The sequence below is a fragment of the Hemicordylus capensis genome, chromosome 15 (genome assembly GCF_027244095.1).
Source record: "Hemicordylus capensis ecotype Gifberg chromosome 15, rHemCap1.1.pri, whole genome shotgun sequence".
Lineage (NCBI taxonomy): Eukaryota > Metazoa > Chordata > Lepidosauria > Squamata > Cordylidae > Hemicordylus > Hemicordylus capensis.
Window position 1 is genome coordinate 10,073,013 of NC_069671.1, and position 16,549 is coordinate 10,089,561.

Genomic DNA, 16,549 nt, shown 5'->3' on the forward strand with positions numbered 1-16,549 from the left:
TGCCCAATATGTTTCCATAGTCCGGGAAACATACCAGCGTGGATTCGAACCAGCAACCTCTTGCTCCCTAGGCAAGTTACTTCCCTGCTGCGCCATTAGGTGGCTCTGGAGTAAGTATACAATGTTCGTTATCCCAATGGGCAGAAAACGGGAAGGGTGGTGTGCACTGTATATTTACTCTTCACTTCTGTATATATTATCTTCCCATTGATATTGCTCTGCACTGCAACTTCTATAAGGTACTTCCCTTTTTCATGTTTCGCAGCTGCATTTGGTACCTACCTTTCCCATTTTCTGTATGTTGTAGCAGTTGCCTGCACTGAGCCAGGGGGCGGGGCTAAAATACCTTTAATATTAGGTATTAAAATACCTAATGGTCCTTTCCAGCACTAAGATTCTAGGAGTGTTTCCAGCATGGCCAGAAAGAAAGAGCTGCCTAGGGTGGTGAGAGGGCATTGCTTGGCATCTTGGTGAGGCATAACCTGGGGTCTTGCTGTGGACTTTCCCCCCACACAGAGACCTCAAATCTGGTTTCCATCACCCCTAAGCGGGAGGCCTCCCTCATAGTGTTCTGTGCTCCATCCTACAGCTGGAAAGGAGGAGCGTGTTTAGTGACAGGAGCAACGCCATGCATTACGCCAACTCCGACGAAGAAGAAGATGGCTACGATTCACCACGTGTCAAAAGGAGAGGGGCTTCAGTGGATGATTTCTTAAAAGGCTCTGAGCTTGGGAAGCAGGTAACTAGTGAGAATTGCAGCTAATTGTGCAAAGAGACCTTGTAAAGTGGTTGCTCAGTTCTATGTACTGTTTTCTTCCGCATGTTGCATTATAAGCTGCTTTGGGAACACTTGGTTGGAAAGCAGCATATTAAATATTTTCCGTAATAATAATAACTAGTGCAGTCCTCTCCATATTTTGAACACACCAAAGAACACTGGAAAGATTTCACCAGACACACACCATAGCAGCTGGACAGACCAAATACTAGAGAGTCAGTTGGACTCCCAGTGTTTTCAGACTTCAATGAGGGGCAGACTCTAGGCAGTTCAGGGTCAGAAGCAGCACTTGAGAGGGTGGTCTGGAAACTGGTACCTAGTCAGAAAAGGCCAGGGGCTGAGTTCCTGGAGCAACCGCAAGAGGAAGGGGAGCAGGAGCTTAGACAGACTGTGTCTCTGCCCATAAGATAAGCTACTCAAATTGAGGAGCAAGCTTGGAGGCTAGGGTCTGGAGGAAAGTGAGAGGCCCTTGGAGCCAGCTGACGGAATCTGGTGGCAGGGTGGCACCCTTGCAGAACAGAGCTCAAGTCTGCAAGGATGGATGCATGGAACACGATGTGTGAAGCACCGAAGGTACAGCACTGGCGCTTGGTTCTTGGGAGCTCTCGTTTGAGACTCCATCCACCCCAAGTGCCTTAAGGAGCTGCCCCACCTCAACATTTGCTTCTTATGTGGAAAGTCCACCTTGCTTCCTCCTCCCCTCTTTGTTTCCCATGCACCAGCCCCACTATTGCCATGGGGAGGAGTACCACACTGAGAGCAGCCGGGGCTCTGACCTGTCTGACATCATGGAAGAAGACGAGGAAGAGCTATACTCAGAGATGCAACTGGAGGATGGAGGGAGGAGGCGAGTCAGTGTAACGTCGCATAACACACTCAAGGTAAAAAGCAACTATGGGATGGGGATTCCTGTTGAGCAAAGGGGGGATTTGATAGATGGAAGCTGCTGGGTTGTTTACTGTAGGTGTCAGGGTTCAAAACATCTCATGAAAGAGTAGTATCTTCAGACTCAAATGAACACACACACACACACACACACACACACACACACACACACACACAGTGCCTCACCCTTCTTCACATCACAAACTCTTTGCCCAGAGATTAACCTTCTCATGAAACTTCATAGAGTTGAAAAGAAACCCACTATTTTGACACACGCCCAGACCCATCCCATTCAATTTGCTATGTGCCATAAAGCTTTTTCTTCAGGCAAAGATGTACAAGACAAAAGAAAGAAAGAAGCAGAAAGATGCTTCAACATTATGCCCAAGTTGAATGTTGTTTGGAACAAAGGAGCAGAAAGATCCAAAAGCAAACATCTTTCTCTCCTGGGAGCTCTCCAAGGTGCTGATTCTGCCTGATTCCCAGTAGTATTTCTCTAGCATCTGGTAGGTACTGAGATGTTCTTTTAAGTTGGATGTCATGGCGGTGGTCAGTCTGGAGAGTCAATTTAGACAGGTACAGTGCTAAATAGTAAAGTCAGTGATATATTTGGCCGGATGATATCTGGACATTTCCTGTTCACTTTTCCAGTCAGTGAAGAAGGAGCATTAAGGTGCTCTGTATGAGTCATTCTCAGTCCAGAATGACATCCTGGTGGCTTTTATTCTTCATGTAGGATCTTTAAGTGAGCTGGAGAAGATATGTGGTACTGAGAGAAAAGTCGACTGAAGAGAGCAGTCTAAAAATTGATGGGGACTAGAGGGGGAGGGTTGTACAGTAACCAAATGCCACATCCACAATGCACATCAAGATCTCCTGTGCCCTACTGACCACTTTATTTTGAGTGTTTGGGTTTGGTTGTTGTTTAAGCATCAATATATCGGCCTGCTGTACTGACATCCTTGCACTATGTACGACACTGAGCAACTTCCTAATCATGTCTTTTATTTTCACAGATTTCCCATTCAAAGCATGACATCCTTCCTCACTGAATAAAAGCTGCATGCTTTCTGTTCGCCATTGCTCTAAAACTAATTCTGTCTTTATTTTTTTCTTTCCTCCCCTCTTCCTCCTTTTTTTGTTCTTTTTGTCACACACTATTTGTTCCCCTCGCCTGTGTTTTTGTTTCTTAAAAAACAAAACAAAACACCAACCAACCCAAAATGCACTTAAAGGAATGCTATAAGAGTAAGTCTACTGAAGCAGCTTTTTTGGAACACCCGGATTTTGCCCAGCAGATTCACCACAGTAAAAAACTTTTCAGTATTCCAGAAGTAGCCGAAGAAGATGGTGATTATTCAGAACTTTTGCACAAGCAGGGTGTAGGGATGGCCCGCAAGCTGCGAAGCACCCTAGTTAGAGAGAGTAGACCTTCCAGGGCCTACAATCAAGACCAACAGCAAAATTTCTGGCACCCGGCAAAGCAACGGATTCTGGAGGACTCTGAAGAGAGAGGCTACAAATTCAGTAGATCTTCCACCAGGAGCCCAGACAGTGGCCTGGACTGTGGCAGCGAGGAAGAAGAATCCCGCTTTAACTTCCGCAATACTTATGACATGGTTTCTGCCAGTGCCGCACCCAACTGCTGTGCTGACGGCAGGAGCTGTTCATGCCGGAAGACTTCGCGGCCACTGCTTGCACGCCGGAGAACACTGATCAGGCAGAGCAGCGTTGAAGAAGACTTCGAGGGCCCCATCCCTTCATTTCTAGACTCCCGGAGCGAGGAGGGCAAGTCGGTTTATTATGAGAGGAAGTACGAGCCTCAGAGGTGTAGTAGAGCAGATAATTTGACGCATGAAGATTTTCAGGGAGGCTGGAGGAGCCACTTAAAAGGAAATGACGTTAGGGCACCATCCGTCCCACTTACAAGGCCATCCTACCGAGAGCCAGAAGACCCACTGGTGTGTTGAAATACAAACTTCCTTCTAACATCTGCCTGCCAAAATCAACCTCTTTTCTTTCTCCCTTTTTGTTTGTTTGTTTCTTTTCTTAGAAGTCCATCCTTGGCACCTCTCTGCTTTCTTTCCTCCACTTTCTTTCCTCTTTCTATCCCACACATTTAATTTCTTTAAAAATCTGTTGCTTCACAGGCTTCTTAATCCTTCTATTTTCAATTTTATTTTGTGCCATACTGAAATGGGATTAATTTGCTTTACAAAATTATTTTTCCCCCACCACAGACAAAAATAAATTACCAACAGTGACTTTTTTTTTAATTTGAAAGGACAACTGAAACGAAATTTTAATTAAGGGTTAGCTGAACTACTATTTTCCTAATATTTGGGGAGGTCTTTTAGTTTACTTTGGAATGTGCTCATTACAATATAACTGTAAGAGATTTTCTTTACAACATAGGGATTTTTTTTTAAACCCACTTTATTTCAACCCTTTTTGTTTGTTTGTTTGTTTGTTTAAGGTCTGCTTTAAAAATTCCATCTTGTCATATTGTTTTTGCTTCCCTCGCTCCCAGATTTTCAAGGAAGAATTCTCTTTCTCTTCACTCCTTACCTCTGGGCAAGTACTAAGAACAAACTCTTTCCTTTCCTGTCCTGTAGTGACAGTGACCTACAACTTTGGAGTCACAAGTTTCATTGTGTTTCTATCATTCACCTTTTTGCTGTCACTTCTTTACCCCCCTTTTTAATTAAAAAAATAATTATCATCTCTTCTTGCCTTTGAAGTTGCAAACTGCATCTCTGCATGCAGGAGAATCCCTTCCCTCTCCGGGAACAACTAGTGCAGTTCCATATTAACCCACATGAGGGCCATTCCTGCTTATGAAACCTTTGCATTGCCTTCCATAAAATCTCCCTGCTCTTGAATACACCAAGGATGACTTACCTACCCTTTAGGTCTGCAACACTCCAGAGAATGGAAGTCTCAGAAATATTCCAATGATAATAGATTCAGCTTCTGCTGCTTCTGCAATATATAGGCCAGCCATTTATTCTCAGTGGAGCCTTTCTTCTACCTGTTCCTTTTTCTTTTTTGCAAAATCATCCATGAAAAAAAAATTGGTGCTAGTTTTGGTGGTTGTTTTTGTTCCCATTCAATCTTGGCTGTTGCAAAACCAGCCCCCGAAGAGCCTTAGAATGCGGGGGCATTTCCAGCAAACGGAGCGTGTCAGCTGCACAATCCTGGGGAGGGGGAAAATGGTTTTTGAAAAAGGTCTTTGGAGTCTTTCCCTGCAAGTCTTAATGACTTTGAGAAGCCTGTAGGCTGTCACTGAAGCTGTAAGGGGAAGAGAAGGCAGGAGATGGATGGCGAGGATGCGAAGGCGACACCGTTTGGCTGGAACGAACTAAAGTAAATCAAAGCACTACCGGCTAGCCCACTCTCCTCAGCTCTGGGGAATGGCCAAGTTCCTCTTCAAGGAAGGGACCACAGGAACCGGAAGCATGTGTAGGGGCAACGACAAAGGCAAAAGAATGTCTTTAAATGCTCTTTTCTGTTCCAATGTGTGGTTGTTGTTTGCCAAAGTATGTGCCACATCGGGCTAGCAAACTTTCTTTCTTTCTTTCTTTCTTTCGTTTTGTTTCCTTTTCCAGGTTTACCAGGCATCCGTCCTCTTTTCAGCTAACCTTTCAGTTAAAAGCAAAGTTTAGTTGCCTTTAGAGCTTATGCTTTTTGAAGATGATTGACTTGGTTTTCTGTTAGTTCCACACCCCCTGCTCTCCCCCCAGCCCCCAGCTCCTTACTAAAGCATGTGCAGCCATGTAACTTTCAACCCTCTCTCTCTCCCCCTCCCTTCTTGTCCATTTGCCTTGTCTTTCAGCTCTTAGGCAACCCATCTTCCACTGGACGACAAGACAGGGCAGAGCACCCGGGCCGAAGGATCCCTCATGGCACCACAGGACCGCAAAGGTCTCGACCCATATTGGTCCCTTCTATTGGTTAGTTGGCCTGACTGGTACATTTATGTTGCTTGGAACCACAACGTTTGGGCAGGGGGTGGGTGGGGCACAGTTCCTGAAGAAAGGCCTTAGGCCTGATCTAGCTACGGTGGAACGAAACCATTTCTATTTGATTTATGGAGGAACGTTCTGGAGATTTAATATGAGACTTAACAGCAGCTCGTACAGTCAAGCTTAGGAACCACTGGTCTTGCACAACTTGATTCAGATGTTCATAGAAAGTCAGATGCTACTATCCTCCCACAGGACTATACCACTTCAGAATACTGTGGCCCTCTCTAAAGTGTAGACCTCTCAAGAAGGAGGTTGCACCTCAAGCTCTCTGCCTATGTGCTAAGCATGTCTTTGGGGTGGGGGGTGAGGGCAGGGTCCTCACCCTGGGTTCAAAAGTCCACCTGTGTTCTCAAGTGGTATAGTCCCATAAGGCCTCCAACCCACATCTCTTTTCTAAATGGCTGTTATTCAGGGCAGGGGCAGGCAGCAGGACAAACTCAAGGGGCCACTGATCAGCCATCTGGATAAGTTGTGTGACCTTGCAATAATCTCCCTCTTCCCTAAAAAGAATTTGGTTGCAAGATGGGCAGAAATAAATACCTCTTGTGTGGACAGGATGCTCGCCTAGCTGCTGGACTCATGATCCATAAGCAACTGCTTACAGACTGCAACCCAGCAGGTAAAACTGTACCATTGGTCTGGATTGCCCAATACACCCCCAGCTAGAGTTTCCCCACTTAATTTGCTCCCATCCTTTCTTGAAAGTGGCTGCAGTTTTAAAAAATACAATGGACAATGAACTGGTTGAAAATAAGCTCCTGTGTGATTGTAGTGGGCATGCCTACACTACAAACCAGCTCCGTTTCCCGAGGAACCCCGCGGAAAGGGAATTATAGGATTTGTGCCTAACTAAAGAATGATCAGCACCCTCAGCAAGCTGTGGGCCAAACTAGACATTACTTGTCAGGTGTGTGTTGTTTTCCTTATTATTATTACTATTATTATTATTATTTAAACCCCTGAAATCTCAGTGGGCTAAAAATCTGAGTGGAGGAACAGCAAGGAAAAGGGCCTGTTTAAACCTTTCTCTTCTGGCCATATTTCTACTCAGAGTTTTCCCTCAAACTGCTTTTCCACTCACAAGCGAAAAAATACAGAGTGCACAGAGTACTTTTCATCTTTTCCCTTCAGAGTAAAAAAGCAGTTGTGGGGTGATTTATTTTATCATCGTCTATTGTTATTGTTGCTGCACTATCCATGCAGATATATCTATAGCATATAGATATAGTTATGTCCATGCATATATAATTATTATTGCATGACCCATGCATATTTTTTCAGCATTTTTAGGCTGAAAAATAGCTAGGTGGAAAAGGCTTAAGCAGCCTCTTCTCTACTCTGACTGGAAGCCTTCTTTAAAAAAAAATGGGGAAAGGAGAAGTAACACAACTCTATGCAGCATCTTCTTTGTTCCTCTAGTTGGCAAACTTCTTCAGGGGAAGCAGTGGCTTAATTTTGTAGTGCAGACCCACCTGTCGTCGAAATAAATGGAATTGCACTCATCTCACTCATAGTGCCATCCATGACTCCATCCATGTTTCCATTCATTCTTATCCACACACTGCTTTCCCCTTCCATTGCCGTCAGTAGTTCTGGAGGACAGTAGAGAGATTACCCAAGAATATGCAACCATTCTGAGTGAGAAAAAACATACAAAGACTCAATTAATGCAGATCTATCTATCTATCTATCTATCTATCTATCTATCTATCTATCTATCTATCTATCATTTGCAGACTGCCCCAAACTTCTGTCTCTGGGCAGTTTATAACATAAAACAAATGAAAACCTTTAAACAAATTAAAATTAAACCTTAAAATGAAAACCTTAAAACAATTTTAAACTACAGTCCAGTTTAAAACCTTGGGTGAAAAAATAAGTCTTTCGCGACTTTATAAAAGTTGTCAGAGATGTAGAGGCTCATATTTGAGCAGGGTATGCATTCCAGAGTCTTGGGGCAGCAACAAAGAAGGCCCTGTCCCTGTGTAGCCACTAGGGATGTGCACGGACCATTCCATGTCGAACCAGTTCGCATCAAACCAGGCTGGTTTGGCGGTTCGATCGTGAACCAAACCAGAGCTGTTTCAGTCCACGATTGAATCAGACCAAGCCCGGTTCGATGCGAACCAGTTCAACAGCAAAGGTCAGGTAGCTTCAGTGGGGGAGTGGGGGAAAAGTTTGTCTAAGGTTCTCACCAGCTCCCTGCCGCTCCCTACACCCCAGTTGCCTCCAGAAATGGTTCGACTCAGTCTCTGCTAGTGCTTTCCAGGGTTCAAAGTGTTTCATGTTATGTTATCTCAGTAATCCTTAACAACAATCCTTTATAGTAGGTTGGTATCATTAAACCCGTGTTCACAGATGGGGGGCGGGGGCACTAAGGCAAGATAGTAGCTTGTCTTGAAGCCACAGAATGAGTTCAGGGCACAGGCAGGATTTGAACCAGAGGATTTCCCAATTCACAGAGCAGTGTCAGCCCCTTATGCAATGCTAGCAGCAGTTCTGAAAGATACTCGGACATGGGTTACTAAGTATAAGGCCCAGTGTGATGCCTGCAGCTCGCAGAATCCTTGGCTATGGCCTTCTGGAGACAATGCCAACGGGAACTTCATAACTCCTTCTCAGTCATGTCAGCTTCTGTATCATGATATGGACTTCAGCCCAATGTCTTTTTATGAAGACATAGCTTCTAAACCAATGTAACTTCATAAATGCTCAAGTTCCATTGAAGAGAACTAAAAACTGGACCCAAATTCTGAATTCTCTGAAAAGGCAGTTAATGGATAGGGTTTGGATTTATTCCCCCCCCCTTCCATGTGGGGTTTTCAGTCTCCTGGATAGAAATCTAGATCGGCAGAGTCATTGGCAGACTTAATTAGCAAATTTATTTTTTAAAGTTTGACAGAGTTGCTTCACATAAACAATAACTTTATTAGTAGTAGTTCAATTAACTTGAACTTAGAGTAGCTTAATAGTTTTTGTTCCTGAGGGTCATGCTATTAATCACATATTTCTGCACACACACACACACACACACACACACACACACACACACACACCCCAAATCCCCCCCACAACATAAACCCCACTTGTGTTTGCTTTTCTCCCCCTTTGGCAGTGCTCTAATGTGTGTGCAGTTTTTTAGATTGTACAAGTTTAAGAAACGTCCGTTAGATTGTCACAATGATGCTCTTGTCCTCATCTGACCCTTCTGCATTAAAAAGAAAAAGCATGTAAATCAGACCCAATAAAATAGGTAAGGTGATGCCTTTTATGAAATTAGCGTCCATCGTAGGCGAACAAGTTCCGAATTAGACAAATCTGCATACATGTGTAACTCTTCTTCCGAGTTCTGCATGATTTACCAGCCTGTGTAAGAGGTCCCACTTCTGCCTCCCCTGGAGGAGGAAAGGAGCTGGCAAAACGGGCCCACCCAAAGAAGATGCTACCAAGTGTGTGCTAACCATACCTCTCAAGGGCTCCTCGTTGTGAGAAACACCCAATATGTTTTCTCATGCCCAACCTCTGTGGTATTGCCAAGTCTCATGAGCTCATGGTTCTTGACTCACCCACCCTTCCATCCTTGACAAACATGGACAAAATGTGGGGCCTCCCTCCCAGTGTGGAACACTTGAGACGTATGCCAGCAGTGCCCCAAAAGGAAAGCCACGTCCTGCCGTGTGGAGCCTCCATGGCGAAGAATATAAGTTGTGCTTAATAGACCATTCCGTTTTTCTCCATAGAAATTACAATGGACAGTAACAGTGAAGGCTGTCGGTCTCGGTCAGGTAGTGAGGGGGATATTTCCCCCGTAAAAGAAGAAGCGTATTATCGCGGCATGGGCGGACACAGGGAATGGTGCCGGCAACGTACCATGGCCTCTGACTATAGATACGGTATGCCAAAACCTTCTTCGTCCTTTGTGCCAAAAAAACAAGGGGGCAGCTTTCTTTAGGGCTGAGTGTGAAATGAGCGCAGTTTCTGTATGTCGACGTTGCATGCCATGCCGAATGCCCAGGCGCTGCTCTCTCTCTATAAGGCAACTCTTGTCCTGCTTCCCCTCCCCACGTCCCCCTCTCTTTAAAAAAACAGGTAAGTTTGCTTAGGCTCAGCCATTAAGGGAGAAGAACGCTTTCCCACCCCGATTCCCTGCTGTACAACCAGCTTTCCATATTGAAACGAGTCAAAGCATCCACCATTGCATGCACCTCCCACATCCCGCTCACCTTCTCACCTGGCTGTAGAGTTCCAATCCTCATTGACCGCATTACCACTTGGGTCCCCCCATCTTCCCAAATGACCGTTGCAACTCAGCACGCAAATGCAGGGCCCTTAAGGAGGAATCCATAAGGAAAAAGAGGCAAATAACCCAGATTCAGGCTGCAATCCCATGCCCGTTAGCTAGGAGCAGATCCCACTGTGCCCAGTGGGACCTCCTCCTGAGTAAACGTGCATAGGATCGCACTCCCACTCACTGGATCCTAGTGTTTCCATTTAGTTAATTACAAAGCCAAGCAGAAGTATTTCCCGTTCATCCCATTTGAGTTCGTTTCAGCCTGAGAACATAGCAGAGCGCTGCCTGCTAGCCACACCTTTGTTCTTTTTGTGCATCAACATTTTTGTGTGTGTGGTGCTTTGCCAATCCACATCACTGAAGCCCCCACCCCCACCCCCACCAAAAAACCTTAATGCCATCTTATGCATAGTGGCCTCAAGCTTGCTCCCCACACCCCGTTGTTTTATCAATGCACATTCACACTGTGTCCAGGAATAAAGATGCAAAATAACTAAAGGCACTGAGGACTGTGGCCAACCGGGCGTCCTCCATTTCTGGAACGTTCTGCTTTAAGAAGCATTCATAGGCTGCTCTTCAGTTTAGCAGAACTTCCAGGGTGGCTCACCACAGTCATAAAAACCATAACGGCCTTCCGGGTCGCCCAAGTGCTTGCGCAGTGAACAAAAGTGCACGATCGCATCGCTGCACAGCGCCACGGAGATGCTTGAAGCTGCACTCATGTGCTGTTGCGCAGAGGTTTCCTAGGAAACAGATGAGGCGTGCCGCAGGCTGTGGCCCTTCTTGCACATGCGCAGACATGGTGGTGCTAGAGGAACACTAGAGCTGGATCCATGCAGCTCTACCTGACAAATGGCCCACACTGGCAGGCAGGGGAGAGAGGAGCAATCTTTGGCTCCCCCCAGGCTCTTTAGGACGAACCACAAGTGTGTGTGTGTGTGTGTGTGTGTGTGTGTGTGTGTGTGTGTGTGTGTTTGTACGTACACACACACACGTGTTGGTGGTGATTCCCATTCCCCTCTTGCCTCCTTGCCCTCTGTCCCATATGCTTGTCCTCTTCCCACCTTTGCTGTGTTACCAACCCAAGGCTTTGGGACCAGCCTCCCTCCCCCATCACTGTTTGGCTGCCATGCACTCTGTCCGCCCCCCCCCACCCCCCACCCTCCACCCTCCATTGCTCAGAAAACGATGTTTCAATCACTTTCCCCTTACGAGGCTGTGCAGCTCCACATGCGATGTGCCGGTGAACTGCAATATAAAGGCTGCCAGTGTTGAAGGTGACCGACGGAGGGGGTGGATTGGATATGTGCGCACCCATGGAAGACACTTGCCACCGGCGTGGTCCGCTTTGCCATGAACAGAAGCAGCCTTTTATGTCACTCTGCCACACGTCACCCTCCAAATGGTCTGAGAGGTGAAACGTGATGCTTTCTGCTCATGGAAAACGAGTTGAGACACATGCTGTTACTGACCTGGCTGGGGCTGCCCCCACAGTTGCTCCCCTGAGAGTCTGGGTAAGCATAAAGAGTTCAGTAAACACACAAGGAAAGCCAAACGTATATTCAGGAGCTTTTATATATACCTGGACAGATAGGCAAGAAACCATGGAGGCACCAGCCTTGTCAAGGGACCTAGGCTACTCATTCCACCATGGGAAGCAAAGAAGAGCCACCAGGTCACATCTCCCAGGCCTTAGAATTGCACTTGAAGAGAGGTGAGCCCGAAGAACATCAAGGTGTAGAGAAGACCATTCTGCTCCTTTGCAGAAATAATAATTCCACACTTTGGAATTGTCCGTTTTGTGTTTTCCCTGGGAAGGGCTTGTTAGGTTGCCACTCCATGCAGATGTCCTGTGTGACCCCTCTCACTCCTTGTGCTGAGGAAGTTCGGACTGGCTTTGCTACAGTGCTGCTAGTTGTCTCTCTGTACATGTTGAAGCTAGTATCAAGGCAAGCCCTTCTAGAGGGGCAGAACTAGCTTCTCTGCACAGCAGGGCTGCACAACTCAGATGCTCTGTTGGGCTGGAACCAACCACGACACGGTATTTGAGGGCTGAGGGCAATTTTCAGCACATTAATACACTGCAATTAATTATCACACATATTAATGAAAGCACTTAGTTAAGGTGGATCTTTTCCCTTGGTCAAGGGACGTACAATTCTAACTAGAGATAGTGGCCAGAAAATAGGCCGTGTTCTTGTTCAGTTGCTGTAACTGACCCAAAGGGTGACTGTCTGCCTTTCGAGGGTGCTGTTGCTGCAGGATATTCCCACCTGTGGGCCAGCAAAAAAGTCCCCGCAGGGCAGCTCTGGCTCCTGGACTTTGTGTTGTGCAAGCTTGCTGTACAGCAAGAGATGGTAAACCTTCCCACAGTGACACCTAGTGGTAGAGCCCCAGCATTACACTAATTCAAAGTAGGAAATAGAGCACATGTGTGCTCCAGGCCTCCAGAAATGTTTAAATCAGGGCTGCACAACTTAAGTGGCACAGCGGGGAAATGCTTGACTAACACGCAGAAGGTTGCCGGTTCGAATCCTCACTGGTACTATATCGGGCAGCAGCGATATAGGAAGATGCTGAACGGCATCATCTCTTACTGCGTGGGAGGCAGCAATGGGTATCCCCTCCCGTATTCTACCAAAAAGAAAACCACAGGGCTCTGTGGGCGGCAGGAGTCGGAATCGACCTGACGGCACACTTTACTTTACTTACACAACTTCAGCCCTCCAGCTGTTATTGGATGACAGCTCCCATCCCCAGCCACAGTGGCCAATGATCAGGGGTGATGGGAGTTGTAGTCCAAAGACAGCTGGAGGGCCAAAGTTGGGCAGCCCTGGTTTAAACACAAGTCTGCATATGTAATCCAACTGACCAATGGGACAACTGCTTATTCTGTTTGGCTGTGAGCAATGATGATGTGGTGGCACTTCATGGGGCTAGGAGGGAAGAACGTAAGGAGAATCTCTGGCTCAAGCATGAGAGTCCTTCCGAAATCTGGCTCTGGCGCTTCTGTGTTGACAGACATGTATTTGTGTTGGTACGTGTATTCCAAGTTGTTTAACATTAAGGATCCACTTTATGCCAGTGGCCAGTAAGACTTCTGCAACACACACCTCATGCATGCACAGTTGCTTTGCAAAACAAAGAGAGACTGAAGCATGAGACGGAACTGCTTTGCTGAATCGGATCCCAAATGCACTTCTCTGGCTCTTGTTGCCTTGTTGATGTGAGGCACAGGCTGGTTTTGCTGCTCTTCGTGGCCTTAAGGATGGCCTTGATTTTGTGGTGCACAGCATGTAGCCAGGAATCCTGATATCTGCTCACGCAGGGGCTGTTGGCTGTCACTTATTTTTCTTTCCTTGATTGATGTAGCACTTTTCATATGCAAGGTGTTTTACCACTTTCAGCCGGTTGGATCCCACCATATTTGAGGGGGGCGGGGAGAGACACAGACTCTCACAACCACCATGTGAACCAGCCATTTTACAGGCAGTGGTTGAGAGTGAGTACCTGCTCAGAAGGGGAAGTCCGTGGTCATGGTGGGGCTTGAGCCCAGGTTTCAAGGCCAGCACTCTGCCCTCTAGTCCAGCTCATCACATCCTAGAGCTGCGATGGTGAGTTGACTGGCAGAGACCCGTGTCCCCTGTAATGGAATCTCAGATTGTGTTGACTACAACTCCCAGCATTTCCAGTTGCAATGTCCTTTAGCAAGGGGGTGCAGGAAATTGTGGTCAACAACATCCGAGATTCCCTGTTACAGAGAACATTGATGGAGACCTAACATGGGGTGGTGCTTACGCTAAACATGCTGCTAGGGATCTATTCCACCCAGGAGATGATATGACCAGTAGAGTAGCTACTGGCACTGCTTCCCTGTGCAGCAACAGCTTTAGCAGTAGGGTTTCCAGCTCAGACTGAAGCTATTTGTGTAAGAGTCTCCCCTCCACCGCCTCTCTCTATATTTTTTCCACTGTTTTTCGCCATATCGAGCCATTAAAAACTCTAGGATTGCTTTCAGTAGTCACCCAAAGACTGATGCTGATTCCTGGAGATGCCAGACCAATCCTGGAAGGTTGGCTGTTCTCTTATTTGCAGTTCTCCATAGAAGTTGTTGATGGGAAGTGCAATGCCAGCACTTCTTGAAATATATACTCAATATCCAGCTTACTTAGTTCAGGACTGGTAGCAACATGAATACTGGCCAAAGGCCATCATAAAGGAACTGATTGATTGGTAACAACAAAGTGTCCATTGGATGCCCATTGGATGTGGGGGGCAGAATGGATACAGGATCAGTGGGACACTCTACAGACCTTCAGAGTGCTTAGTGAAGAGTGAGGGGATGTTTTCCTCTCTCTGTATGGAAGCCACACAGTGAAATTGCTCAGCAGTAGGTTAAGGACAGGCAACCAGATTTCTTCAGATCCATAAACTGATGGAACTCATTGCCACAGAATGTAGCAATTGGCCACTGGCTTGGACGATTTCAAAAGCAATCAGACAAATGCCCAGAGGAGGAGAGATCTATCCCGGCAACTGGCCGTATAGCTAAACAGAGCCTACATGTTCAGAGGCAGTGTACCTCGGGGTGCTGAGTGAAGGGCTGTTACTTTCACACCCTATTTCTGGGCATGATTCTAGATTCCAAGAGGCATCTAGGTAGCCATCCATAGAAATGAGATTCTGGATGAAGTTGATCTTCAGTCTGGTCCAGCAATGTATTCTTGCATTATCCATCTCATCGAGCCCCACAGTGATGCTGAGAGGTGCCTGCAGGCACAATTTCAAAACGCTAACTGGTCACAAGGACACTAACCTTTCTGTAATGGAGCCATTCCTGGCCTCTGATGTCAATTTTGCAGATGGATACTGCAGCCGGGAGCGTCTGTCTCCAGAAATTTACGAGGAATCAGAAACCGATCCTGGTGCGGAGGAAGTTTCCACGCGAATCTTTGTGGCCCTCTTTGACTATGATCCGCTAACCATGTCTCCTAACCCTGATGCAGCAGAGGAAGAGCTCCCATTTAAAGAAGGGCAGATCATCAAGGTAAGGCAGCCAAAGGGAGCTAGACTGCACTTCTGGTCACCTGGGGGCTGTGTATTCGGCATTTGTCTGCAGTGGGTACAGCTGAATGCATGCATTAGGATACCCGGACAATGTGGTCTCCAAAATCTAGCAAAGTTCAGGGCTGCCCATTGCACACACAATAGCCAGGGGGTGGTGGTGAGGTGGGGTGGCCACAAATTGAGATAAGGGGCCCTTCCGTTTCTTCTGAAAATTGATACTTTGGTCTTCCCCAAGGGAAGCGTCCCTAACTTTTAGACATCCTTATTGTTCAAGTCACACTCATGTGCCTCTTGTTTTCTTTTCCTTTGCACACTGGCAGGTTTATGGTGATAAAGACATTGATGGGTTTTACCGGGGGGAGACCTGTGCAAGGCTGGGCCTCATCCCCTGCAACATGGTCTCTGAAATCCAAGCTGACGACGAAGAGATGATGGAGCAGCTTCTGAAACAAGGGTTTCTCCCTCTGAACACTCCTGTCGAGAAAATAGGTAAGGGCACTGCAGCCTGGAGCGGCCGAAAAGGAGTCCAGCTTCAGCAAATGTTTAAAAACCCGAAACAGAAGCCTAAATTTGAAATGATTATCTCCACTGCTAAGACCTTCAAATCAAAGAAGCTTATTACCAAGATTTTGATTTCTGAAATGCTTCTGGGCACAGCCTTTTGGCTTTGCGCGCGGTTTGAAAAGGCTCTCTACTCTTTCTGATGAGTCTCTAAAAAGAAACCTCTAGTTTGCTGCTCTTACGCTTGTAAGTTTCCCGTCCGCTTCCTCTGAAAAGGGTGGCAGCAAAAGGGGTGATGGTTCATGCTTTTCATCAAAGAGCACGGGCATGAAATGGCTCTGAACGAATTGTCCTATCCCAGCGAGAGGGCATGATGGTGGTGGGTGGGGATTAGGGCATGCTTCCGTCTCTTTTGCACGCGGGGAGCAGGATGGGAAGGGAACAGATTGTGGCCCTCCTGCACAGTGTCTCTAAACAGGGAAGACGGCTAAGGGTGCCTGTCTAAACCCTGAAGAGCTGCTGTCAGTCAGAGTAGACTAACTGAGCTAAAGAAGTGGTCTGGCTCAGTATAAAGCAACTGGCTATGTTGGGGGAGTGGCTGCCCACACAGCTCAGAGGCAAAGGGTGATGCCTTGAGTAGAAAGGGTCCTAGGGTTAATTTCCTGGTAAGACAGAGAGATTCCTGCCTGTCACCTTAGAGGCCTGCTGCCAGTGAGTGCGGACAATACTGAGCTAGCTAGCCCAGTGGTACAGGGCAACTTCCTATGTTCCTCACCACATGGGAAGCAAAGCACGTGCTGATCAGTGTGCTGCAGAGTGAGAGAACCAACTCAGGAAGAGGGTCCCTAAATAGATTGATGCTCTTTGATGAAATCAGCCACACCCAGGTGGGATTCTTGACCTGGATGCATTTTGAAGCGCTGGGGTGCTGTGCTACTGTCTGGCTGTCTCTTACGTAATCCTTTCCCCCCACATTTTTAAGAGTGAGCAACTTTTTGA

General features: G+C 46.7%; 1 protein-coding gene across 23 annotated transcripts in view; it reads left to right on the plus strand.

Moving 5' to 3' along the window:
• RIMBP2 (RIMS binding protein 2) overlaps nucleotides 1-16,549 on the plus strand; it is a 240,764-nt gene that overhangs the window by 211,777 nt on the left and 12,438 nt on the right. For 12 of the 23 annotated variants that reach the window (XM_053279070.1, XM_053279074.1, XM_053279071.1 and 9 more), the window contains 7 exons: nucleotides 590-739; nucleotides 1,501-1,659; nucleotides 2,899-3,624; nucleotides 5,499-5,616; nucleotides 9,432-9,584; nucleotides 14,845-15,029; nucleotides 15,370-15,538. In XM_053279070.1, coding sequence (XP_053135045.1) covers nucleotides 590-739; nucleotides 1,501-1,659; nucleotides 2,899-3,624; nucleotides 5,499-5,616; nucleotides 9,432-9,584; nucleotides 14,845-15,029; nucleotides 15,370-15,538 — 1,660 coding nt within the window. The remainder of the gene's footprint in view (nucleotides 1-589; nucleotides 740-1,500; nucleotides 1,660-2,898; nucleotides 3,625-5,498; nucleotides 5,617-9,431; nucleotides 9,585-14,844; nucleotides 15,030-15,369; nucleotides 15,539-16,549) is intronic. The other 11 variants (XM_053279082.1, XM_053279084.1, XM_053279089.1 and 8 more) reach the window with 5 other exon arrangements.